At 39.4% G+C, this 16,560-nt stretch overlaps 1 protein-coding gene across 8 annotated transcripts in view; it reads right to left on the bottom strand.

Annotated features, from left to right (window-relative positions):
- LOC131228246 (hydroxymethylglutaryl-CoA lyase, mitochondrial-like) overlaps positions 1–10,570 on the bottom strand; it is a 97,467-nt gene extending 86,897 nt beyond the window's left edge. For 2 of the 8 annotated variants that reach the window (XM_058224150.1, XM_058224147.1), the window contains exons 1-2: positions 10,237–10,570; positions 8,866–9,116 (exon numbers count right to left, since the gene is read on the bottom strand). In XM_058224150.1, coding sequence (XP_058080133.1) covers positions 8,868–9,116; positions 10,237–10,434 — 447 coding nt within the window. In that variant the 5' untranslated portion in view covers positions 10,435–10,570 and the 3' untranslated portion in view covers positions 8,866–8,867. The other 6 variants (XM_058224149.1, XM_058224143.1, XM_058224148.1 and 3 more) reach the window with 6 other exon arrangements.
- Positions 10,571–16,560: the final 5,990 nt, after the last annotated feature.

Below are 16,560 nucleotides of genomic sequence, written 5' to 3'. Positions count from 1 at the left end.
GGAACTTCATGTACCACTGTCTTGAAGATTGCTTCAGCTCATAGATAGATTTCAATAACTTGCAGACTTCCTTTGGATGCTTTTTGTCCACATAACCCATGGGCTGTTGCATATATATTTCTTCATCCAAGTCACTATTTAAGAATGCGGTCTTTACATCCATCTGATATAACTCTAAGTTTAAACTTTCGACAATGGATAAGATCATGCGGATTGAGGAGAACTTTGTAACAGGTGAAAAGGTCTCTTTGTAATCAATGCCTTCTTGTTGTGTAAAACCTTCAACAACTAATCATGCTTTATACTTGTCCACTGTACCATCTGTCTTTCTTTTGATCTTTAGTACCTATTTATTACTTATTGCTTTGTGATTGGAAGGCAGATCAATAAGTTTCCAGACTTTATTTTTCTTCATGGAAGCGATCTCTTTGTCCATAGCATTTACCCAATCGGCCGAGTTAGAAAATAATAATACATTCTGATATGAATCGGGTTCATTATCATCAACCGCAACGCAAGAGAATGTTTGCCCCTCAATATCGAAGTATCTTCGGGGAATCAATCCTCTTTCGCTTCGACGTAACTCAGAAGCCTGCTGAGATGTCCTCCTACTGTCCTGACGAACTATAAGAGCATCATCATCTTGAGGAGCAGAACTCCCACTCTCCTGAGATACATCGAGTATTTCAAAAAGTTCTATTGGAGTCTTTTGCTTCATTCGGCTGGGGTATCTATCTTCAACGAAGGTTACGTATCGAGATTCTATCTCAATCCATCGTCCATGGTCCTCATAAACTAGAACGTATCCCTTTGAATGTATAGGATACCTTATGAATATGCATTCAATGGTTTTACTATTAAGTTTACCTCTATGCGGAGTAGGTAGCAAAACATATTCTAAAGATCCCCTTGGGTGTAGGTTGACTAGAGAAGGAGTCCTCCCAGACCACATCTCATATGAGGTCTTAGGAATGGATTTTGATGGGACTCTATTAAGGACGTAAACGGCTGTTAACAGTGTGTCTCCCTAGAATGTGGTAGAGAGATTGACTTATGCCATCATCGATCTAACCATGTCTAATAGTGTCCTATTCCTTCTTTCTTCAACATCGTTTTGTTGTGGAGTGTAAGCCATTGAGTACTGCCGAACAATTCTAATGTTTTCACAATATGATTTAAACGTTTTAGTTGTATACTTGCCACCTCTATCAGATCGAAGGATTTTAATCTTTTTCTCAAGCTGATTTTTCACATCAGCTTTATATTTAAGAAAACAATCAAAAGCCTCAGATTTGTGTGAGATGAGATACACATATCCATAGCGCGAGTAATCGTCAATGAAAGTGACAAAGTATTGACATCCGTTTCTGGCATGTACATTAAAGGGTCCACAGATATCTGAATGGATTATCTCTAGTGTGCCCTTGGACCTAGCCGCTTTGGGAAATGGTTTCTTCGATGTCTTCCCGGACACACAATGTTCACAAAATGACAAATCAACTTTGGATAAGGAGTCTAACAGACCAGAACGTACTAGTCTTGTCATACGATCATTTCCTATGTGACCTAACCTCACGTGTCATTTTTGAGATTCAGATACTACAGTTTCATTCGACATAGCAGATAAAGCAAGAGGGGCATTATCACAATCTACGTCCAGAATAAATAAATCTGAAATTAAATTTTTCCATGCAAAGATGAGGTTATTCAGTCTCAAAGAAACTCTTGTCCCAAAAAATCGAATATCAAAACCATCAAATAATAACTTAGAAACAGAAATTAAATTTCAACGCATCCCCGGTGCAAAAAGAGTATCACGAAGGATTATTGTTTGCCCTATGCGCATACGGAGATGGAGAACGCCAATCCCTAGTACGTCTTTAACAGTGTTATTGCCCATGTACAGCTTGTAACTTCCTTTGGCTACAGGCCGAAATTCCTCGAGTCCTCGACGACTCTGTGTCACGTGCTTTGTTGCGCATGAATCCAAAATCCACTCATTAGATATAGTATCAACGGAAAGGATTTCAGAATAAATGCCTACATACAAAGTATCTTGTGACTGAGAAATTACCGTCTTTTTATGGGCACACTACCGAGCATAATATTGGCCGGAATTTTCACAGACAAAGCAGACTATACTTGTCTTTTTCTGCTTCTTCTTTCCATTTTCCTTCTTGAGATTTGAAGGATATGTTATGATCTTCTGTTCTTAATTATTATTCTTCGCCTTCTTGCGAGCTTTGGACCGTTTATTGTTAGCTTTCCGCTTACGAGTCTCTACTGCAAAGGCCTTAGCCGAACCTAGCTGAATTGCATTCATTTCAACCTCACGTACCAAGTGGCTACAAAAGTCTTTGAATGTAGTGATAGAATCAGTATAGTTCAGAATTCTTTTGATTTGAGCCCAAGATTCATGTAAGGAACGGTGCATGGTTATAATCTTCTGATTTTCAGTCAATTTACACCCAACATTCTCAAGGGCACCTATTATTTGCTCCATCTTACGGATGATCTTTGATGGGGCAGCCGACTGGCATCCTATACTCCTGGAATTCTAATTTCATAGCCCAAACTTTCGCATTTGACTTTTGTGCATAGGCATTTGTCAGTGCTTCCCAAATTCCCTTAACAGTTTCATGTATTTCATACGTAGGTATAAGTTCTTTGGGCATAGTGCTAAGAAGGACATTACGGGCTGAATGATTTTGTTTTCGCCACTTATTATAGCAAGTCATCGCAACCCTATGTTCTTGTAAATTCCCGTTTTCAGTCAAGATGGGTTCCTCTTGAACTACATCGAGTGTATGAGATACGTCGTCCTCGTCCAGAAGGCATCGCACCGCGTGGGACCAGTCTTCGTAATTGTTGCCGTCGAAATGTTGTCATTTTAGTTGTTCAGCGATTAACGCTTTGGTGGTCATCTCTACATTGCATAAGTATAACTATTTAGATATGATCTAAGGTATTGACACTAATCATCAGCATTTTTACGTGTTATATAAATTTTCAAAGTATAAAAGCAGTTAACACATCTTAATGAGATCTGAAAATCCACATACCCGAATGGGCGGTGTAGAACAATCAAGTTCTCTAATTAAGATGGGTTTAATACTTTTATAATAATAAATTTGTATAACGTGCAACCTTCCATTATTGGTTGCATGCATCATTGGTGAAGGAGAATGAACTCTCACTCAGGTTATGCATAACCTTTATATGTGCATAGAGAGTATCTAAGCACTAAGTTTTTCTATATTTTTCAATGAAAAATAAGGGGGCTTAGATCTAAACACATCAAGCCGAATATTTTCATGCATATTAACATCATCATTAGAAAGGAAAAATCAAGTGCTTGGATATCAGGAGAGGTCTTTCTTCACCTGTGATCATGATCATTAGTGATGGATCCGATCATTATCATTAATGATCATTGTTGATGATGGATCCGTTCATCAACATTGATCATCATGGTTGATGATCGTTTCGTTCACTAATGAGCTCTAGATCAATAGTGAAGAAGAAAGGAAACAACATTCATAATCATGAATCTTAGATCAAATCTAAAAAATAGGTATAAAGTAGTAGCATGAAATAAAAATAAATAAATAAATAAAAATTCAAGGTTCAGGTGGGCCACATCATTCTAGCTTATATCTCTCAGGACCAAAAAAAATGGTGGTCCGACTAATTTAAAACCGTTGGGCACATTAGGCCTGAGTCAGCAGTCAGCACTGACCCGTAGCCCAGGTTAACGTAGTACCCTCCACTCTAGGAACCAAGTAGCTTAGGCTTTTACCCAAGTTACATGACTCAACCGCTCATCTTAGAACAGCCGAGCCAGCAACACTGACAGGACCCTTTTCTATGGACCCAAGCCAAGCGCCCTCATCACCTCAATAAAAAAATAATGGGATATTAAAACCATCTGATTCCTGTGATTTTTGCCAAGTAGCGGATGGGTACTGGACCTAATGGAGGGTTCCTATACACTTAGCCCACCAGAGCATAACTCTTATCTTATTTAACAGGTCATTATAAATGTACCATAGTTGGATTTTGGTGCAGCAAACACACTCCATTCATGTGGGTCCAGACTATGGGTGTGACTCATCCAAGTCGACTTGGTCATAATTGGGTCCAATCTTGTTCAATTGAATTCAATCAGACTCCAATCAAACTATGCCCAACATAGATCCATGGATAGGATCTGATACATCCCCATGGATAGGATCTGATACGACCCTATGAATCCATACCCTCCAGTTAAGCGGACCATGTCTTGGATGATTTCATGTCCACAATTCCCTTTCATCGGAAGTTCCAAACTATCCCAACACATTATCCATGATGGCCAAGATGAGTTTTCAGAAACACTCCAAGAAAAAAGAATGCCCATGCACCTGATGGATGGACGGTTTGGATTCATCTTATACCATGTGATCAAACCCACATGAATAGCTGACGTCACTATGGCTGATGTTATGAACATCAGTCAATCCGTTTCTGCAACAGCAGTGGTGTAGTTCAATACAACATGGATATTGCTGGTATGATGTACACTAGCGGATCAGCTTCCCACGTGTACAACAGCAATGATTTAGTTGTTTTGAGATACGTCACTGACAGCAAGATAGATGGGTATGCATTATGGTGACGGGTTTTGAACTAACACGTATATAGACGGCCATGCGGTCTTCTCACCATCCGGGCCCCAATAAGTTTTTAACTGTAGGCACACATGATAACATAAATAACACATGTATAAGATCCCATCTTTCCATCCAATTGGATTTTTTTATTTTTATTTTTATTTTTTAAAATTAGGGCCAATTCATGATCTCTTCGCAGATGGACAGTCCAGATTCTACTAGAAGGACAACATACTTACACATGGCTATAGCACACGAAAAATGCTATATCATGTTAATGTAGTGCTGTATGTGTTCAATATTCTAGTGTAGGCCTGGCAATGGGGTGGGGCCCAGGCCTAGTATGTAGTGCTGTGTTGAGAGATACGTCACCAGCATCCATTTAGTGGTGTAGTTTAATAAACAAGTATTGCTGTATATTGGGTGAGATGTACACGTATGTACTTCAATACAACAACTTATGTAAAGTACCATAAAGTATACATCCATGCCGTCGATCCGTTTCGACAGCTTAATTTAAGGCATGCTTACAAAAAAAATCATATCCAAAGATAAAGTGCTAGTAGATCATTTTAAGTTCAAGCATTAATAGCGAAGAAGCTGTCCATTTCGGAAATCACTTGGGCCACATGTGAACCTTATTTACTTAACCATTGGTTAAAATTTTGGTATACATGAGGAGCCCACTCCATTGATATGGGGAACAAGAGCAAGATCTTAATCAATACATGAGGGGCCCACTCCATTGATATGGGCCCACTCCATTTTTCTTCTCAAGCCTAAAAAGAAGCACGCCGAATGGATGGATGTTAATACATAAGCAATATTTCTGATGTACAGCCTAAAATCAAACATGGATTCCAATTCAAAAAGAAAGGATGAGACACTTATCTTTTTAGATGAAAATAACCGGAGATCCGCCGTTGAATGCTCTGATACCACTATAAGGAAGCGCGGAAGGTGAGCCCTCAAGATCTGACGGTCTACACGAAGTTTGGAACCCTCACAAAGCAGAAGAATGGTGCTTCAATGGCCCGCCTATCTACTACTGGAGCAGATGGAACTATTCACACCTCTGATCTTACGATATATAGTGGCCCCGGATTGCAATCTACAAATTAGATCGTCCCAAGGACAAGCTAAAATGGACAGACTATAGCGCACACAATATCTCTCTGTATACTCTCGGTTTATCGTATGACTCAATACTTTACACAAGAGAAACGCATTCCTTTTTATAACAAAGGAAGGAGAGTTTGGGTGGGATTGGGATGAGGCCAAATAATCCGATCAAATCCCTATCTTCAATTAAAAATCAAATTCATATTTGAATTTGAAATTTAATTCAAAGGAAGAGACTGGAGAAAACATAGGACGTACCCACCAGTGATTGGTCACAAGTGGGCCCCACTGGCCTACGTCGCCGATGCACTTGTGATACAAAGTCATTACACAGTTAAAAATATTGGCGATACGTTGGCGATATCAATACATAAGCAATACAAGCAATGCCTAAAATTTACACAATTGAAAATATTGGCGATAACAATACGTTGACAATACTTAGCGATGCATTGCTGATGCTGGAATTTCTAATACTACTGGTGTTATCAGCATCGCTACCAGTGTTATCGGTATCGCCAAGCTAAAGATAACGATAATATCATAGATAATTCAAACAACACTTGTAATTTCTTTTTGCTCTGAAAGATTGTTGTTGGTATTTCACCTTATAAGATAGACTTATGAGTGGTGATTGACACCGTTGAAAACCCATTTCCCTGTTTAATGTGGATTTGCTAGTGTTGCTGTTGTTTGCTTCCTTCGTCCTGTAGGTTGATTTTGTGTGTACACTGCCTATGCAATTCTACTGCTGCTGTTGCTGTTGATTATGATGTTTCTGTTGGCAGTTTGCAGATGAAAAACACTTCACTTTGGATATGTTGTTTATTCATTCTCTTTATTTTATTAATCTTTAAAATAAAAATAAAAATAAAAATAAAAATAAAAATAAACAGAGAAATTTCATTGAGTAAAATGATAAAGAAACATAAATTCGATTGAAGGAACGAAGAGTTCATATTGCTTAATAGGTCTGGAATTTGAGAAGTTGGACACACTTGATGGGCCATCGGATTGAAGTGTCAATATGCCAGGCAGGCGTACGGTGGAGATAGCTTTATAACGGTGGAGATAGCTTTACAATATACTGGCTCCCGGAGTTCATATGCTGGCCATGGAAACTACCTATCGTATCGCCCAGAACGAATGGCGAGAAGACAGGCCATGAGCAATTCATCTGTGAATTGTTGCACTGGCACTGGAATGAATGACCATGGAAAGCACCCTGCAATTCATTCATGTACATATAAAAATGTACCCTTCAAGCTGTCAGTTTATATAAGTGGGGGCCATGTTTCAATAATCTAAGCCATTAAAATGGATTCTTCATGGATTGACCATGCACCAAAAACCCCCTAGACTGGGACCCTAGCTGTTCAACAGTCTTTTCTTGGTTCAATGTGAACTGATTCTGTGTTTTCTTTCTAAACCAATTATCGAAGGGTTAGGCTTCTTCAAATATGGGGTTTTTTTTTTTTTTTTGGTGCATGGGCCGTCCAGTGGGACCCATGGAACTAAATCCGGATCTGGCCTGCAACCCTAAGTGTTGAGGGGCCCACCATGATGTTTGTGTTATATCCACTCCATCCATCTGTTTCGCCAACTAATTTTAAGACATTTGCATAGACGAAGACCCAAAACGCAAGTAAGCCACACCACATGGGACAGTGAGGATTGAACACCGACAATTTGAAACCTTCTTGGGCACCACCGGATCAAGCTATCATTTGTTTTTTCCCTAATCCATTGGGAAATCATCTTATGAAGGTGCGGGCAGATGAACATCATGGTTGGGCTGTGGAAGGTTTCAACTGTGGGCATTTCCATCCCTACTGATTCCTATGGTGTGGCCACTTGAGTTTTGGATCTCATGTTTGGGCCAGTGCCCTAAATGAGCTGGCAAAATGGATAGACGGAGTGGGACCCACAAGTTCTTGGGCTAGTAAGATGGTTGCAGGCAATCCATCCATGTTTGGATCACGTCAAATCATAGTAATGTAGTGTTATGGGTAGTAAAAAAAGTAAAAATTACCATTACTACCATATTCGAAAGTAAAACAGAATACTGTCCCTATGCAATACTCTTCCATTTTCACAATCCACATGTAAAGTACTTTCATTGGTTAAACACATTTAGATATAATTTTGTCCATGTGTTATATCCACACTATCTTATCTATTTTGCAATATCGTTTTGGGGCAGGTCCCCAAAAATGTGAAAGATCCAACACTTCTGGGGACCTCAAGAAGTTTTCAATGGCAGACATCCAATCCCTACTGCTAGCTGTCATGTGGTCCATTTCGAATTTGTATCTGCCTCATTTTTGTCTCATTGCATAAAATGATCACACAAGATGGGTGGACTGCGTGGATATAACACAAACATCATGGTGGGGCACATGAAACTATGTCACGTTAACCCACGTGCACCCATTCTTGCCATGTCGAGATTCCAAAGGATTCCAGTGATTAGACAGTTGGCAATATCCAATCAAAGGAAACCAATAATGATGTGAGTTTTAATCTTATGTTACTATGGTTTCCAATAATCCAAACACACCCTAAAAGCTGACAGGACATTGGCTAGAACCGGCTACGTGAACCACTCATGTTACCTGCACCTGTTTCAGGCAAGAAAATATTCAAATTTTGGTCAGTTCAACTTGTTATCTATACAAACCAAGCAACCTATCAAGTGTGCTAGATTTTAGTTGCTTAATTCCTATCATCTATTTATATATAATGCCATAGGCTGAACCAGTCAGTCAACCTGTTGACTGAACGGCCCACGTAAACAGATTGAGGCCCAGTCCGGGTTTGAATACATTGGTTTGTATCACAGAACCCTGGTCCCCACTAGCCCAGCTTGTACAAGCTCAAAACCTGCACAGTACTGCAAAAACTTTTTGGCTGAGCACAACCTGTTGGAATGCAAATTTCCTCTTCTTCTTTTTTGTTTTTTGTTTTTTTTTGCATTATTGTAACATGTTTTGGAGATTTCCACACCCTGCAATACTTTCTGCAAAGATCATTGATATTTCTTTATTTCCATGAGTCTATTACTAGATGAAGGATTATCCAATAACATTACCTTTATAACTTGGAGGCATTCGCCATAGTTCTGCTCAAAGCAATGGCTGTTTTTGAATCCGACTGACGTCCCAAATGCTTGCAGATGAAGTCTCCAGCCGACATGAGCTTGCCAAGATCCACATTGGTCTTTACACCGAGCCCATGGAGCATATACACAACGTCCTCAGTAGCCACATTGCCAGAGGCACCCTTGGCATATGGGCACCCTCCAAGGCCAGAAACAGACGAGTCCAAGGTGCTGATTCCCATCTATTAAAATAGAAGAAAACAATTCCAGAGTTGATCCTTAGAAGACTGCTTGGTTTTGAGGGGGTCTTTCAATACGTTGAATACTTAGGAAATGAACTCGTTACATGGGATCCGACTTTTCCACCATTTGTGGAATGAAAAGTATAGAAATTGATTTCCATTTCCAAGGTTGTACTACAAAGACTGGATATAAATTTCTCCCCAAAAACATACTGAAGTTTTATTTCTAAGGTTATGCAGGACAGCCCTCGTAGAAAAGTGCATTCCAAACCAGCGTGTGGGGTATCAATAGTATCAGCCGATACTGTCAGTTATCAATTTGCAAATTTGGGAGTGATATCATGGACTTTAACCTCCAATTTGCAAATTTGGAAAGAAAAAAAAAAGAAAATTCCCCCATTTAACTTGCAATTAGGTGTGGAAAAATCATATTAGTGTGGTTGGAGGCTGATCTACAAATTGAAGTACTTTTTAATTAAAAACTTTTTTTTTCAAAATTTCCAGATTGAGCAGTTATTTAACCTTAAAATTCATGTGTTTATGATCAACACTTATTCAATTACATCTATCGATACCAATACTGAAAACATTGTTCCAAAACAAACATTAAAATTACTATTGGATTCCGCAGTTTTTCATTCGCTATGAATTCCAGGGTTTTCCGTGTGCACGATTTGGATTCTCTCTATCCAAAAAAGAACTGTGAAATCCTTAACCCGTGGATATGTACAGTATCTGGAGTACTCAGTTTGTACAAGTGGGGCCCATGGCTCACAGATCCATCATCCATAGCATTGACATAATGAGCTCCACCATCAATGGGGCACTATCCTGATTCTTCCCATCAAGCTGTCCACATTCAATGATAGAAAAGACAAGTACAATAATTAAATGGCTTGGATGATCTGATCTGGGAGCTCTTGGTGCATCCCCTATCCTTTTGTTGGGGAACCATACGAATGGTCTTTATCAGCAAATCATGGGCTACACTCATAAAACTGCAGGAGCAGGTCAACAATTTATTTTTATTTAAAAAATAATATAAATAAATAAATAAATCTCTTTTTGATTAAATGGGGTTAGTGATTTACTCTTGAAAATTATACAGAGTTTTGCTTACTAGGAGGGAAACAAGAATATTTGAAAGAGATTGCCCATATGTGTCATGGAAATGTACAGCAAGCTTCTCAACAGGGACAACAGCCATCACAGCTTCAAGCATTGGAACAATGGTGCCTGCAACACAAGAAAGAAGCATGTAAAGAAAACAAAACCAGAATGAGTATCTGGTGCTGCATGCTAAGATCTTAGTTATCATGAATTCAATCTCAGTCAACAAGGCATTTCCAGACCTTCCATTGTTGGGCCCTATGACATATGGGGGCACAGCCCAAAAATCACACTGATTGGGTGATCCAAGCAACTGATTGGATGCTTCTGAGAATTACACCTCCAGCCAAATGTCAACATTAGATAGGAATTACGTCCCTTGATCAGTGGCTAGGAACATCTGATTTTTAGATTATGGCATATTCAAGGCAGGCACAACAGATGAACAGTCCAGATCTCATACAAGCATGCCGCATGTACTGACATTGAGCACTTGATAACAAATCCAACTATTAACAGTTAGTAGTAATCATTGGATCCACTCCCAGCGAAAATAAAGAATTAACAAAAAAATTAACATTAGTGCTCAAAACATGCATATTCTGCAATGCAGCTTTTGAAAGTCCAGAAGTTAAGGAAACCTCTTCTCTCTACAGTGACAGATTAATTATTCTTTTAACTTCACATAATTTTGGACATTTGCAATAGTCTGTGATCCAGACCATTCATTTGGTGGGTGCCACCATAATCATATCAATATTCCATAATTTCCCAAATCTAACGTTCTTAACCCTCCAATAAGTGACCTATAAAGAAGAATGCGGGACAGGGTGCTACCTAGCAGCTGGACTTTCCAGCTGAACCTGGCAGTCATATAATGCCCATGTAAATCCTCATCCTATTTATCCAGCCATTTAACGGCACGTAGGATTTAGCCCTAACAGAGAATATGAGCAATGGTCACCCACGTTTGGATCTAGCTGATGAAAAAATCTAACCAGATGGTATGATTTCAATTGGTTTTTCCACATAGTAGCCACTCCATGTTTGGATCTAGCTGATGAACAGTCCAGCGATAGTACTTCTGTGCAGCGTCAGGGATATGCAATGATTAGAAAATGCTAGTATGACCCAACTTTTCTTCATGCAAAGATTAGACTTGGATTCGGTCGAGACCACTCTATTACTGATCGTAGGTGCTGGAAAAGCTCTGTGAGCCACGCCATGATGTGTGTGTTTTATTTAATGTGGTGTGGTCAACTAGAGATTTCGATTTACTTCATTTTGGGTTCATGCCCTGAAATGAGCTGAAAAATAGATGAATGGTGTGGATAAAATATATACGTCATGTTCGGCCCACAGAGCTTTTCCAGCACCTCCCTCGTAATGGAAGCGGATTGGCTGGTGTACACACACCAGCCATATAGCTCTTGTAGATACGTGTCATGCGAAGACGAGCGCCGACGCTCCTCGAGCTCCGATTTGTACGAAGGGTTCAAAGGAGATGAAAGTTACATGAGCCTTACAATGATGAATTTATTATATCCACACCGTTTATCAATTATTCGAGATCATTTTAGAGCATTAGCCAAAAAAATTGATCATATCCAAGGCTCAAATGGACCACACCAAAAATAGCAGCCGTGATAATGATTTTCACCGTTAAAAAATTTGTAGGGCCTACCGTAACGTTTATTTTCCATCCAATATGTTCATAGGGTCACAAATACCCTGTATCAAGAGGAAAAACAAATTTCATGTTGAACCAAAACTTCTGTGACCTAATAAGGGTTTCAATGGTAGACGTTCAATCCCCGCTTCTTTTTGCAGTGTGGTCCAATTTATCTTTGGATCTGTCTTATTTTTTGGCTCAAGCCTTACGACAAGCTCGCCAAATGGATGGAAGGTTTGGATGTAACACATACCTTATGATGGGATCCACAGAACTTGATGGCTGCAATACACCAGCTATATAGCTTGTGTGTGGTAGATTAGCCAATCCGCTTCTCTATGAGCCCCACTATGATGTATGTGTTTTATCTAGACCGGCCATCTATCATATCCAAATCACAGGCGGACCACACCACAGGAAACTGTGTTGAATGAACGCCAATGATTAAAAACTTCGTGCTGCCTACTATAGCTTTTATTAGTCATCCAACCTGTTGAACGCACCTGAATGAAGGGAAAACAAAATTATCAGCTTGATCCGATGATGGGACATAACAGACCAACAGTTTGGATTTCCCAGCCATTCCGTGTACACCATGCAAAGATGTGGGCCATTTGGCCGACTATGATGGCTTTAATAATCCTAAGATTATTTGGACAAAAAAAAGAAAACACTAAGAGGTGATCACGAGAATTTGTAAAAATATCTTCCTCAGCTGCACCTAGTATAGTGAGTTTTCCTCTCGAAAGGTATTTTTAAAAGATATATAAGCCCCACAAAAAATAGAAATTTAGCCTACCCCTTACTGATCTAATATATTCATTTTAATCAGAAGGGCGTGAATTTTAAGGAGAAATTTTTCTATTTTTTGTTCGAAATTTTTCATGGCCCACAATTACATGCACCAACATTCTATGTTAATTTTGAATTGTTTTCTCTTGTGTTGTTCATATATAATAAATTTTTTCCTTAAACTTGGGTTGACGATGTGAAATTAAAACCCCTTACATGTGAAATGGATGAATTTGCTTCAAGATCAATCCAATGAACCCCAAATAAGATGTGCATGGGCAGAAAACGTGGGGCCCAAACCACATGAGACCATTTGATCATTTCTTCTTCTCTTTTTTTTTTGACATTTTTTCACTTCTTGGAATCTTACGAGACTCAAGCTTCCGCGACAGTTGGTAATTGTACAGATGAATTCCCCACTCTTCGAGCAACGATAAAAGTTCTCGGTGAAACTTCAACGAAGTTAAGACCACTCTTTGCCATAAAAATAATTGTTTTTTTTTTTTTAGCCACAATCTCCGAAGTGAAAGCTATGGTAAGCAGATGTAAGTTTTTTTTTTTATGTTCATGTATTTTGTCTTTGTTAGTGGGTGTGAATGGTGGGAGTTTGTGAAAAAGAGGAGGGTATGGTGGGAGTTTGTGAAAGGGAGGAGGGTGTGGTGGTTCCTTTATAAATGTTGTGGGTTTTTCTTATTGTATGAATGGTGGGAGTTTGTGAAAATGATGAGAGTGTGGGGGTTGTCTTTTTTGTTGTATGAATGGTTAGACAGCATGGATTAAGAATATTAACTGCGGACTATTAATATTCATCATGGACCGTGGATATTAACAGTGGATCACTGATATTCAGCGTGGACCACAGATAATACCAACGACCCATTGTTATCATCCGTAGTCCACGATGTATATTAGTGGAATTTACTGTGGATTGTTGGTATTAACATATGAGCGTTGATATTATCTGCGATCCATGACAAATATCTGCAATATGTTGTTAATATCCAAGATCCACAACGAATATCCCTGGAATTCATTATAGATCACCAATATTAACTTAGCACCGCTGATATGAAATGTGAACTGGAGATAATATCTGCGAGCCATAGTTAATATTCGTGGTCCACAGTGAATATTAGTTAATTGGATCGTCAATATTAACATAGCATCGCTAATATCCACTATGGACCGTAAATAATATTGGTGGTCTGCGGATAATATCAATGGTCCATTGTTAATATCGGCGATTAATAGCAGACATCTGTCAATACATACATGCCTATGTAAATATGATTATTTATTAATCTAATACTTTGTCATTTTTATACTACAGTATCCTTTTACGAGGTGAGTGAATCTAGCCCTTGCTTAGACTACTACAATGTGAAGGTATCCCCAAAGTGCTCATCTACATTTCTTAGTGTTGTGAATGAGGATTTCAACAACTCCCCTACCAGGATGGAGATGTTTTAGAGAATTCAGTTTCGATATTTTCTTGATTTTGATAAAGTAAAATAAAGGGTAAATGGACCTTTAATGCATTGCCTAATGTAAAGGCACATGGGTTGTCATGTCCCAAACTCGGAAACTGGGCTCACAAAATTTTCGATCGTCGAATCTGGTGCCGACAGCCTCCGTAGTACCCCATTCTCGGCTCCCAATACACATACGCCAGATTTCAATCCTGGGATCCTACAAGGAGGATTTTCCAACGTACATTTATCTCATAAAAAGCATAACCACAAATTTACCCAAATCATAAAGACAACATCGTCATCACATATCCACTAATATAAACATTTGAATACAGTGCTAAAAGGGAAATACATATATCGAAATCAAAGCTTCAGAAGACTGCTGCACGCTCTAAGCTCAACGCTGCTGCAACCTAACATCAAATGCACGCATCTATCATGCATAAGCTTATAGAAAGCTTAGAGGGTGGTGTAAGTGTGTGCACAGGGTAAGTGCCAAGTATCCAATACAATGTCATAATCATACAATATCAGAAATACTAGCAAGATCATAAATCATACGATATCAGAGTAAGCGGAAATACTGACAAGTCCATGACTCATTCAATATCAGAGTACGCAATACAGATCATCTATGCAAATGATGAGTCATACAGAGTCAAATATCAGATGCCAAGGATGCAATACAATATATAATTCCTGATGAGTTCACGAATACCGTCAGTCATATCTAGGTCATATAAATGTAGAAACATAGTAACCCAAAATGTCATATGCCGCGGATGTAATGCAATATGCGGTGCGAATGGAATGACCATGCTGGAGTGTAAAGTCAGGATGATTGGACGTAGTCGCAGGCTATGGAGTCCATCACAAGGGACTTCTATCCAAACCAATCCCATACCTAATTTGGATAGTCAGACTCAATGTGGTAAACTCTTGATCTTAGGTTAGTCATGCGCTCCAACCGAAATCCTAGCCATTGCGAAGGTACACGTAACAAATAGTTGCGCACCACCAGCCCGAGTGGATAGTGAATGAATGAATAAATGAATGAGTATGCAACTCCTGCTCAATAAGTCCTCATATCAGTACCGTACATCTCTGGGATAATCACCGGGGTCTAGTACACTTATATCATAATGGGGTCCACTGCACAGACCGTGTAGATAAAACACTTATATCATGGTGGGGTCCATTGCACAGACCGTGCAGATAAAACACTTATATCATGGTGGAGTCCACTGCACAGATGAACTGTTTGGATTAGAATAAATACATCAAGGTGGGTCCCATCTACCACCGTCCAGCAATGGACGTTGTAGATATAAAACCCACACATCATGGTGGGGTCCACACATCCCACGTGTGGACGATGTTGATAAGGTATATGAAACACAGTGCATCCCACTGTCCAACAGATTGGACGGTGAGGATGATATACAAGACATCATGGTGATCCCATAATCACGTCCAACAACTGAACGGCTTGGGATACAACATGCCTTGTGATCAGAGCCATGTGATTGGCTTATGAGAATACAGCGGTTTGCTGTGCTACTTTGGCAATCTGATCAAAGAGGTGGGTCTCACATGGGGCCCACCAGATATACATCCATCAATGCATTATATATATATATATATATATATATATATATATATATATATATATATATATTATTTGTATTATTATTATTATTATTTTACTTTTTTATGGATTGTTGAGGAGTCCAGCCACCACCGTCCAGGTGGACTGCCACACGTGCAACAGGCCCCACTATCCAGGATTCCACGGACGGTGTGGATACACGACACATACATCACGTGTGGGTTCTACATGGTCGGGCCACACACCTTGGATCAACCTGATATTTGTGATTTCCTTTATCCAAGGCCTGCAAAAAAAAGGGGGGGTAGCAGCAAAGTAGGCCTCACGATCGGACGGTGGTTAAAATACTTGCATCATGGGTGGTGTCTCGCCCCGAACTCTGAAACCGGGCTCACAAAATTCCCGACTGCCGAATTCAGCGCCGACCCAGCACCCATACGCCAGGTTCCGATCCTGGGATGCTACAAGGAGGATTTCTAATCATCAATTTGATTTGTAATGAGCATAACCAAGCATAACCCACGAATAATAACCACAAGAACACCATCACAAAATCCACTATGATCAAAAACTTTTAAGTACAATGCGTGTAAAAGGAAAATACAAGGTGATGATAATAACAGATAACAGGAACTCCAAAAGCTCGACTGCACGCTCCAACTCTAACAAGGCTACGGATGCGTCCTGGCATCACCTGCATGCATCGATCGTGCATAAGCTTATAGAAAGCTTAGAGGGAGGTGTAAGTGTGTGCGCAATATAAGCATACTCAGAATGCAAGGTCAGAGT

The sequence above is a fragment of the Magnolia sinica genome, chromosome 15 (genome assembly GCF_029962835.1).
Source record: "Magnolia sinica isolate HGM2019 chromosome 15, MsV1, whole genome shotgun sequence".
Classification (NCBI taxonomy): domain Eukaryota; kingdom Viridiplantae; phylum Streptophyta; class Magnoliopsida; order Magnoliales; family Magnoliaceae; genus Magnolia; species Magnolia sinica.
Note: the sequence above shows the minus strand (reverse complement) of the source record. Positions and strands in the feature narration are given on the sequence as shown.